Below are 11,562 nucleotides of genomic sequence, written 5' to 3' on the forward strand. Positions count from 1 at the left end.
CTATTACAGACACTAAGATTATTGGACTGATTCTAAAACGAAAATACAGAATGAAATAAGCAGAACTTCCTGTTGTAATATATTTGTTTATTGAGACTATTTGTGTTGCTTGGAGACAGCTTGCAAAATCATTCCAAAAGAAAACCACTTCCTGTTCCTCGGAGATGGCTGGTTTTCATTGATTTGTTTGCGTCACCTCATTTAAAAATGACAACAGCATTTTGGTTGGCGTACATAGTTACATTTGGTTACTACCCGATAACCATTGGTGACAGCAAATTTGCATCTTTTGTCTTTGCAGAAATATATATATATATATATATATATATATATATTTTTTTTTTTTTTCCTTTTAACCTGCTTCACATCTGCACTTAATTTCCTGTTGAGTCACAGTCCACTAAAGCCATAGTGCAGTAGTAAAAACAAAATATGACAAAAAAAAACATCTAGAAATTAAAGTGCAATAATTAAATTAGATTAACAGACTTTTAGTGTGGGAAAAATCAACAACTCTAGTCATGCTGCAAACGGTGACTCATACCATACTCAATAGGCTACTTTAAAACAAGTACACTTACAAATCAAACAAGTACAGTTTCAGTTACAGTCTTGCATGCATCAGTGTAGCATCTCTAACATCACAAGCAACATTTACACATCTCTTGCTTAGGCAGGCTGAATATATTGTTTGCATAAGAACTGGGTTGACACAGTTTTTTAACTCTCCAGCTTGCGATTCGATTCCGATCTCGACTCGATACGGATTCATTTGGATACGGAGGCTATCAGGTACGTGTCAGGTTTTCTCAAGTAAAGAAATCTCAACTGACATTGTAAACTGTAAAGGGAAAAAGATAGATGTACTTATCCTATACTTGTATACTTAACGATATAACTATGCTCCAATTTTCTTTTCTTTTTTTATATATAATCATTTAACAGTTGTCGGCATTGAATGGCTTTTCTGAGGTAAACGTTATGTGACATCGTCCAACAACATATTTTGCTATGGCTGTCTTTCCGCTGCTGAAAACTGACTGAGGACGTACATGAGACATGATACATTTTCAACACAACTTCCGAAGTTTATCCATGTTTATTTCATGCAATAACTAGTAGTAGGGGAGGAAATGTTTGGTTCAGGTGCGCTCGGAGTTGCGGCTGGAAATGAGGCGCTACAACGATCCGCCACACTTCATTAAAAAGCGCCAAAACTGTATTGTTTACATTTCAGAATTTAAGCTAAGGCTTTGTTTTATATCAAAAGTAACAAACCACAAAGCTTGTTGTGATTTACTACAAAAAAAAAAGAAGATGAAAAAAAAAAAGTAGAGAACTCGATATCAACCCAGCCCCAATCTGCATAAAATACTACAGTGGTTTATTCTCTTAATTGTATAGCACCTTCTTCACTTTTTTTTTTTTTTTGCCTGTGTTCACTTAAGAACATTTGCACATACAAAAAAGTTTGGACCTTTCAGTCTTGCAAATCCTATAATGAACAGGATGATCACACACATTTAAACACACACAAAACATGTTACCCAGTATCCTGAGCTTAGTATAGTATTAGTATTGTCTTTGTTTCTAGCCTTAAAAATAACAATTACAGCAGAAAAGCTGCAACTACAAATAAATATAGGACAGAAATACATGCAGAACTGTAAAATTGAAATGTGGAAAGTGAAATTCAGCATGACCAAAAATGTTATTGCTTGGCTTTCGACAGAGAAAAGTTTCGAAAGTTTTTCGACAGAGACAGAAAAAGAAAAAAAAATCTGTTCTCCCAAAAACTGCTCCATCATATTTTCTCAATATGAATGGTTCCAAAGAAACCCATACAAAGTCATGCTTGCTGTAAATATTTGCTCTTGGTGTGAACAGGCTAAGTTTTCTTCTCAGACACATCACTGAGGTTATATTTATGTATTTGTGTTTCATCAGTACTGTGTATTTGAAGAGCATCCAATCTCCTGGTTGGTATGCACTCAGTCTAGACCTTTCTCAACAAATCTCACATTACATTGTAGAGCATTTTTTAGCAGAAGATGGATCCGCATTGGCCTGCTGTCGCATGCTTTCTGTTAGGAAGAAAAAAAGTTATAAAAGAGGGAAGGTAAAGCAAGACTGTGAAACTATATATATATTTAAAGAAAAGAAAAAAAACAATAAAAATTATATATATATATATATATATATATATATACACACACACACACACACACACACACTCAATAGCTCTGAATAGCTTACAATCTTTAGTTGGTCACACACATGAAAAGATAGACATATGAAGTTGATGGTTCTTGGCAAGAATAATAACCTAATAGATTTTTTTAAATTTAATTTGCATACTAATTCACTACAATGCATTCTGCATTTGCCTTCCAAAAAATGACACCCGCAATTATGCCAAAAAGATTTTCATTTTGCTGCCTTTGAGTCTGAAATGCACGTGTGATGCATAAAATTTTTGTCTAGACAGGCATAACAGTAGGTTTAGAAACAGATCTTATACACACATGAAGAGTAATGCTGAATTCACCTGCCAAATCAATCCTGGAGATTCCAGTCAGACCTTCGTACAAGCCCTTGATGGGGTTTTCTCCAGCGGTGATCACTCCGTACAGCCAGATGAGCAGCATCCTATGCCCATGCTCCTTGTAGCTCTTTGTACCTTTAAAAGTTCAGAGCTTTTCATCACTATGACAGATATCTTATCACACTGAACACACCGTTTTTCCTTTATTTTGTTAAAAAATAACAGAACGCTTCATTTACATGTTAAAGGTGGGGTATTTATTTGTACAAAAAAGCTTTAAAAAACTGAGTCGGGCAGAGTTGCAGTAAAAACTTGTAGCCAATCAGCAGTAAGGGGCTGAGTCGAGCGACGACAGAAAGACAGAGATGGCGGATAAAAAACAAAAGAGGAAAATGTCTCCAGAATAAAAGGTTGCTTACGATAAGGCAAGAATTAGGAGCTGTGTAAATATTTGATCAGCTTTCCAGAGCTGGAGAGAACTCAGGGAGCAAGACGCCGAGGTTGCTTTGTTTCTTCTCGATAGTTGAGTAACATTGGTTTTGCTTCGTTTCACAGAACTAATACAGTATATGCAGTTAAAACACATTGCTATAATAGTTGCCTGGGTTCCGTATGTATATGCATACATGTGATTTTGGGGATGCGCTATCAAAATAGGGGCAAGGCTCTTTTGGGGTAGGGGCGTGTTTGTTTTGGTGATTTTAAATATCAACATTGGCTACCAGAAATCACTTACCCCACCTTTAAATTCTCAAAATATTCCAAAAGATGTGACCCTTTTTTGCAGGTACAGTATGTGAAACGCACAATTAAAAAACATGATTTGTGAAAATTTACCTGTAACAGAGTTACCTGTTTTAGCAAATGAACTCATCTATATCTATATATCTATATATATATATATCTATATATATCTATATATATATATATATATATATATATATATATCTATATATATATATATATATATATATATATATATATATATATATATATATCTATATATATATATAGATATATATAGATATATATATCTATATATATATATATATACACACACATGCATACATACATACATACACACACATACATACACACACACACACAGCAGATGCTTTTATCCAAAGCGACTTACAAATGTACACATATATATTTTTTAAAGATGCACTCAGCAGATTATGTTAAATGACATACCTATCCATTGGTGCTCTATGGCTCGAATATGTGCATCTGAGAACTTCCAGTGCCGAGCCAGTGTTTTCCACTCGCCTGGTTTGAGATATTTGGAGGCTAGTTTCCACAGGACAGATCGGATATGTTGTGTCTCCTGTCGATGATCTTGCTTAAATGTTAGACTCGCTCCCACCAGAGAGTCACTCGTCACATTTTCCTAGAAAGCAAATGAACATTTAAAATCTTTCATATTCAAATGATTTCGGAATCAATTAATTTAAGATTAATATATACTGAACAAACCTTCTCCCATTTGTAAAATCTGTCAGCTTTGATAATCATGTCAACGACATTCACATGGTTGCCTCGTGCTGCAACATCCAGAGATGTCTTTCCCTGCTGTAAATACATTTTGTTCAATCGTTTGATGAAGTGTATTAGAATATGGAAATTTATCAACCACACTCAAGTGATTTGCACCTTGTCGAGCAGATTGAGGTTGACTCCAGATATCAGGATCATCTCAGCGATGTTCTGCCGTCCGTGTTCTGCTGCTATGTGCAAAGCAGTTTGAAGCCGCTGTGAGGAACAATTGATGAATGAGTGAAGAAACCATTACCTTAATCTGTGAAATCATAAATGTTTGACACTCACATTGTCAAAGATGTCCAGGTCACATCCCGCATCGATAAGATCCTTGACTATTCCTGTGGAGTTGTTGAGTACTGCCAAGTGCAGAGCTGAAGTATGTTGCTGGTAAAGAAAAATGTCTCTACTGTAAATACATTGGATATTCTGAATAGTAAAACTTAGAATTGTAAAGTTTCTGGGGTTTTAGCTCCTCACTCGCGAATCAGGTAATTTGTCAAATGTGCCCAAATGATGCACTCCACATTGTGATTGTACTAAAAATATATTATTTCGTCAGTGTACTTTTTTTGTTGTTGTCTGGATGTGGCCTTAGATGTGTGCATGCACAACAGAGAATATTCTTTAGCTCACACTCTGGCAATTGTCTAACGGTTTATGAACAAGTAACATTAATAGAATGTTCATTCAAAATGTCTAATAATGTTCTGAAAACGTTAGTACAAAACATTTTTTATGGAACTTTTTTTTCTTTCTGAAACATTTCAGTTGGCTGTTAATCTAAGATGGTTTATAGAACATGCAAAAGTAACATTCCCATAATTTTTGTAAAATAATGAAATGTAACACTCCCCATAATGTTGCCTTTAACACTGACATTTGGACAGGAATAAAACCAAAAAATACTTGTCCCAAATAGTGCTTTTGTCATGCTCTTAAAGGGTGCAAAATCAGCCGAATGATGCAGTAAAACTCCTGTATAATATAATGTCTTAAACATGTCTTTAACATAATCAAGATGGCCTTGTACCTATACTGTACCTATAGGTCTGTGAATATCTGTTATGCAGAGCATTATTATTGGACACCGTTAACGGAGAATTCAGCAAATTAGTTGTATTCAATGGGCATACCATTGCCATAGTGAATTTTCCCCCCAGAATTCTCTCCTGTTCTACAGTGAATGTCATACCAAAAACATAAAAAGCAAGTAAGCTTGGGGTTTTAGTACACACTGTGTCTACTGAATCCAGATTGATCCCAGCCTGTACCAGCAGTTTGATCTCTCTTCCAGAGCCATGCTGGGCCACCAGATGGAGAGCTGTCCTGTTACTCTGTAAGAAGAAACAGTTTAAGGTGTGCTTTGACTTGTACTGAAAGTTGAAACCTGATAGTATAAAACAATGTCCTCACATGAGTAAGTTCATTGACATTGCAGCCAGCTTCCAGCAAGAGTCTGATACATTCATAATGCCCTCCTTCAGCTGCCAAATGTAAAGCCGTCATGCCATCCTGTTAAAAGAATACAGTGTGACGCAAATAACACCAAAAAAAAAAAAAAAACCTTTCAATGCACACAAAAAACAGGATCTACTTACAATGTTTTTTTCATCAATGCTCTCGCCGGTTTCCATGATCTTCTGTAGGACATCACTGTGGCCTTGCTTAGCTGCTAAATGCAGTGCAGTGTTTTCCTTCTGCAGTTCATGGACATCATATTAGTGCTGCATCGATGTTGTAAATGTTTTCCCATTCTTTATATGTTTTTGTTTTGGTTAGTTTAACTTATCAAATTACGGCAAGTGATGCATCTACTGTAGCATGCTAAATGCGTTTAGTTTCTCTTTTTCTTTTGTCGTGAGGTCAGATTAATACATATGTAGTTGATTTCTTTTCTATTTTGGCAATTTCTTTGGAACCGCTGAATTTGGCACCACTCTGCATTGCATTTACTCTTATATAAATATCATATTTTCAATGGGCATGCCATTGCCATAGTGAATTAGATATAAGGGATTCTATATATGGCACATTTGATGTCAGCAAACACCGATTAAAATTATAATTCAGTGCCACACCGCTCAAGTCTAGAGTTTTTATTTGGATCACATTGACAAGTTCTCAGAAGCATTATTCTGAAAACTTTGGCTCGCTTTGCCCTCTACTTTGGCATTTTACATCTAGTAGTAGTGAAAATCTAATTAGCACACACTAAGGAGCGTCTGTGCACCCATGACTCTTGCTGTCCCTCACCTTGTCCTTGAGGTCATGAGCACAGCCCATACCAATGAGAAACTCCACCACCTCCAGGTGTCCATGCTCCGTGGCCAAATGAAACGCTGTCTTGCCTGACTGACACAGCAGATGGACACACGTTAGAAAGGACATAATGTACAGTACTACACTCTTTAAAATAAAGGTTCTTCTATAGTAATGCAATAGAAGAACCATTTTTGGTTCCTCAAAGAACCATTCTGTGGACAGTTCTTAAAATAATCTCTCTTTTTCTTAATGTTAAGAATATTTTAATAATCTGAAGAATTTATTTCCATTATAAAGAGCCTTTTGTGTAATGGAAAGGTGTAGTTTCCATAAGTATCATAGCTTTGCTTCATCTGTTATTATTTCAATGGTAATAATAAAACATCCCTGCTGAAAAAACAAACAAACAATAGAAACCATCACAGAAATTCTGATGGTTTCCGCTACATATACCAAACTTTTAACCATTAAAACCATTGAAAATTTGTATGCTGTAGTTGTGTTTTGGGACATGTTCCATTAAGATTTAGTGGTTTTAACTAGCCACCAATAGAAGGCAACCTATTTTCAGCAGGGATGTTGTGAAAAAGCACAATGAAACTACTTGAGAATATTGATTGTGTGATATAAGTGACCCTGCAGCACAAAGTCTTAAGTCACTGGGGTATACTTGTAACAATAGCCAAAAAAAAACATTGTATTGTTCAAAATTATCGATTTTTCTTTTATACCCAAAATCATTGGGATTTTAAGTAAAGATCATGTTCCATGAAGATATTTTGTAAATTTCCTACTGTAAATATATCAAAACTTCATTTTTTATCAGTGTTATGCATTGCTAAGAATTCATTTGGACAACTTAAAAAGCTATCAATTTTGAAAAATCGACACTTAACCTTTTGTGGTCCAGGGTCACATATTTGTATTATTGATCTACTTTGCAGAACACATAATGGACCATAAATCTCATCATAAACTCATGTGTAACAAGTAGTACAATTCACAACAACTGGAAAAACTTAAATCAGAGTTTTAAGACAACAAGACATCAAAATGGACCCTGTTGACATTCATAATACAGCGGGTTCAATAAAATAAGCATTGAACACGTCACCATTTTTCCCAGTAAACAGATTTCTATGAAGCTATTTGTCCTTTCTGATGCTTGACAGCTCCTGTTCACTGGCAGCTTTTTTAAGTCAACAAAACTTTTCCTAGCACAATTCCTTCCTTAAAGCCATTCCTTAAACATGTTTAACTGGTATTTGCATGAACACTGTGCAATCATCACAGTCGTTATCAGTCTCTCGGATGAAGAGAGCGTCAGCAAATACAGGATGGTTAAGAAAACCCCAAACATTTTCGGAAAGTGATGATCAAAAGGTCATGTGATCAATGACCTCCTTTAACTCCCAACTTTGGAAAACAAAACCCATTCGGTCTGTAAACTTTGTCTGGGCTCTAGTATTTAGCAGGGAACTGAGGGTACAATTAAAAGACATTACACATGGGCACTGTGGCAAAACATGAGACTCTCACGTTGTCGACTTTATTAAGCTGCACGTTTTCCAGATCTTCCATAATATACTCCAAAACACTGATGTGACCCCTCTGTGCAGCACAGTGCAAGAGATTCAAGCCATTCTGAAAGAAAAAAAATAAAAGAAACCGTTCAGTCAGTGAGATGCATTGAAATGAACGTTGAAGCCTGAATGTAGGCCAGTACACACATCAGTCTCACTTGTATTGGTTAGTGGTCTTTAAAGAACACCTTCAGAACGCTATTCGTCAAGAGGATAGTCAACCGTGAGAGAGCGCAGCACATAAAAGATATCTGAAACATGACAAAACTTTTTGCCAGTAGAGTCTTACTTTGTTTTCACAGGTGAGCTTCGCTCCAGTTGAGACAAGGATCTTTAGGATTGAGAGGTGACCAAACCATGCCGCCAAGAGCAGAGCGTTCATACCAAACTGGAAAACAAAAGAATGTATGTCACACAACAGTATTAGCCTAAAGTGACACTTCCTTAATTATATAATTAAGAATCATATTCTAGTGGTTCATGAACAGCAGTGCATGTGTAGAAACTACTACTGGCAACGCTGAGGACAAGGGTTTGATTCCCAAGGAATAAACATGCTGGTAAAATGTATTGCTTGCTTGAATGTATTGATGTGAGTCACTTAAAAGTGTCCAGCAAATGCATAAATGTAAAAAGTTTAATAATGGAGCTAATTTTTATTTCATGCAAAAGTGTATTGAATGTTATAGTGTGACAAGCTCTACTTCATCAGAACCTATTCTAAATAGTATGTTTAAATATTATTTTAATCTCCTGTAAAATTGTATCAAATAAAATTAAGATAATTATGCCCACAATACTACTTGAGGGACAACATGGAAAATTTGTATTTAAAAAATAAAAAGACACTTCAAAGGACCATTTACATGAACTGCAGAAATAAAGATGTGATAAAAAATGTTTTTGTTTGTTTTTTTATCTTAACAAGCTTTTTTATTATTTATTTTAAAAATGCTCTGTATACAAATTTTTAAATCATTTTGCATTCATTTTTTAGCATATGATAAAATATTTACTACATAAAAAAATATTGTCACATGGTAGGTGTATTTATGTAAAATTCTAAAAAGATGATACAAAAATAATGACCAGTTACAACATACACCAAAAAAAAAAAAAAAATTAAAAACACTTTTACTATGTAAATTACAAAAAAAAAAAAAAATAATTATCTACAAGTTCTGCCTTGCATTTCAGGGCCACTCTTTGTCTGTTTAATCATTGCTGGTGTAACAAACTCATAGCCTCCAGTAATTTACAGGCCACATGGTGAACAGCAACCCATTAAAAATTTATTCAGTGGAGCAATATTTAACTTACATAAAATATTTAGCCTAAAATGCAACTAAATTTGAACCTGTTCCCCGTTTGTTCACACAGTGTGGCAGCGCTCAAACAAAATGCATTTGACACGTACGCTGTCCATATCATCCACCTCCATGTCGTGGTCCAGCAGCAGACGCACTGCCTGCTCACTGCCGGCTCCTGCTGCCCAGTGCAAGGCCTTACGGTCCATCTTTAAACCAGAATCACATGAGAAAATTAAACATCCACACTCACTGGCTTTAGATGATAAATACCATTGTCTAGGGTAAAACAAAGGTCATATCCTGTGCTGACGACCACAACATGTGGGTTTCCGTCACTCTGGTGCATAACTGGGAAAAACAAAGCATTCCAGGCAGAGAAACTGGCATGGTGGATGGCAACATAACTTCCGCTGACACAGCTTCCTGTACATTCGGCATGCTTCACTACGCTTTCTTAAACGTGCCACCATGTTTAGAAGTGTACTTCACAGTTTATTTACTTATTTAAATAGATATACATTTATTATTACATCTTATTTTAGTCAAGGAGACAATTTTAAACCATTCAAAAGGCATCCTTTATTAGAAAGACTGCTTTAGACTGTCTAGTATATTGCATATAATCCATTCCTTGCATGTAGATTTGCATTGTGCACATGTTTCTGTATTGGTTATATCTCACCTTATTTTTGACTTTGATGTCCACCCCTCTTCTGATGAGCTCCTGCATCCTCTCCGTATCGTTCCTCTTTGCAGCATCATGAAATTCCTTCTCTGAGCAAAGCACTGGAGTGAAATAAACGTGGAAGGTGACAAGAGTTATATACAGTATGGTGTATACCGGTACAAACATGAGCATGATCCATGATTGTCCACATGCATCGGTAGTATTCATATTTAATGTTTCTCATCACTTTTTAGAGATCATTTCAATCTAGGTTTTAGATTCTATCCTGATTGTGTACATAATTAAGCTATGACCCCCACAATTTAAAAATGTATACAATTAAAAACTAATATCTATCTATGATTTAATATAAATAATAATATTTATTATATGTTCAAGAATCCAACAAAGCCTTTGTAAACAAGTCTCTTTAGTCTTATATAATACCATTTTTATTTATAACTATTAGCCACAGTTAGTTTTAGAAGCCATTTAGAAATACAGTGAGATAATGAATATTTAAGCCATTGAATATAACCTTATTTCTCTCACCTGCCCTACTTAGTGTCCGTACCGCACTACAACACGGTCACTATTTTATCTTTTCAGTATTTTGACACTCACAAATATCGTCTTCAGACACCAGTCCGTCTTCCATCGTCCTCAGTCGATGCAGTGTTATGCATCCGATGTGCGCATCTTGTGATACATGTCTACATCTTCATCTTCCGACGCGATGTTGGGCTGTGTTTCTGAGCGCTTCTCCCACAGCCGAGCTCAAGCCTGCCGCTTTGGGAAATGACGAATCCTGCTGAAGCGAACGAGGGTTTGGCTCATGAATATTAATTAGGGCCATGATGACGTTTCCTCGTGTCCTTCGGATGTGATTATAAATATTAATTAGATTATGTTGAAGTCATTTCCAATGGCGAATTGGCAGTTAATGAATATTAAATAGGTTTTGTCAACGTTGCTTTTGAGACATTAGTTAAATATATTTGCTACCACTTTTCTTCATCCGGGTAAATATTGTGACAGACAGCAGATGTCATTTTTTGGCAGTTAAGCTTCTTCTTCCCTCAAATGAACGTAGGCTACAATAGTAACCAACTTAGAAAAAAATATATTATAAAAAGGTGAACAAAAGAAATATCTAAAATATGCTATATAAATCATTTATTTAAAGAACAAATGCATATGATTTATTCTAAACAAAACATGCATTTGTTTTTATTGAATGATATACATAATATTGCACATACATTTAAACTCCTTATTGAATCCGGGTATTTTTATTTCATTCACGAGGTTTCATCTTTATTTTATATTCGTCACCAAATATTTAAATTAATTGCTCTTTGTTATCAGATTCGTTTCATTGAGAGCTGATTCTTCATGGGTTAATTTTCTCATCGGATTTAATATTTGTTGTGTAACAATAGGCAATTGTGCTTGTTTGTCTGCCTGTTGGCTTAAGGTAAACTATCATGAATGCTGGACAAATGTTGACCTGTTTAAATAAAGAAAGTTGTGATATTATAATAAGGAATCTCCACTAGGGAGAGCTGTAGACTCACAGACTGCTTTTACTGTCACGATGACAGGTTTCTCCCCAGCTTCACTTTCAACACTTATTTCAGGCCAATTTCATTT

General features: G+C 35.3%; 1 protein-coding gene across 1 annotated transcript; it reads right to left on the reverse strand.

Moving 5' to 3' along the window:
- Nucleotides 1-1,800: 1,800 nt before the first annotated feature.
- Nucleotides 1,801-10,717, reverse strand: LOC132113870 (ankyrin repeat and death domain-containing protein 1A-like). Its single transcript, XM_059521909.1, has 15 exons — nt 10,534-10,717; nt 9,925-10,028; nt 9,350-9,448; nt 8,222-8,320; nt 7,889-7,993; nt 6,341-6,439; nt 5,686-5,784; nt 5,501-5,599; nt 5,323-5,421; nt 4,373-4,471; nt 4,199-4,297; nt 4,022-4,117; nt 3,740-3,935; nt 2,549-2,680; nt 1,801-2,084 (listed from the first exon to the last, which is right to left on the reverse strand). The coding sequence occupies exons 1-15, from the start codon at nt 10,565-10,567 to the stop codon at nt 2,023-2,025; spliced, it is 1,521 nt and encodes a 506-aa protein (XP_059377892.1). The 5' UTR covers nt 10,568-10,717; the 3' UTR covers nt 1,801-2,022.
- Nucleotides 10,718-11,562: the final 845 nt, after the last annotated feature.

Source organism: Carassius carassius, chromosome 3 (assembly GCF_963082965.1).
Source record: "Carassius carassius chromosome 3, fCarCar2.1, whole genome shotgun sequence".
Classification (NCBI taxonomy): Eukaryota; Metazoa; Chordata; class Actinopteri; order Cypriniformes; family Cyprinidae; genus Carassius; species Carassius carassius.

Excerpts from the sequence above, each read along its gene's own strand:
- LOC132113870 (XM_059521909.1), bottom strand. The coding sequence starts at position 10,567 with ATGGAAGACGGACTGGTGTCTGAAGACGATATTT. Across the intron at positions 9,449-9,924 it reads ACATCAAAGTCAAAAATAAG|ATGGACCGTAAGGCCTTGCA; the intron begins GTGAGATATAAC and ends TCTGGTTTAAAG. Across the intron at positions 2,681-3,739 it reads CATAGAGCACCAATGGATAG|GTACAAAGAGCTACAAGGAG; the intron begins GTATGTCATTTA and ends GAACTTTTAAAG.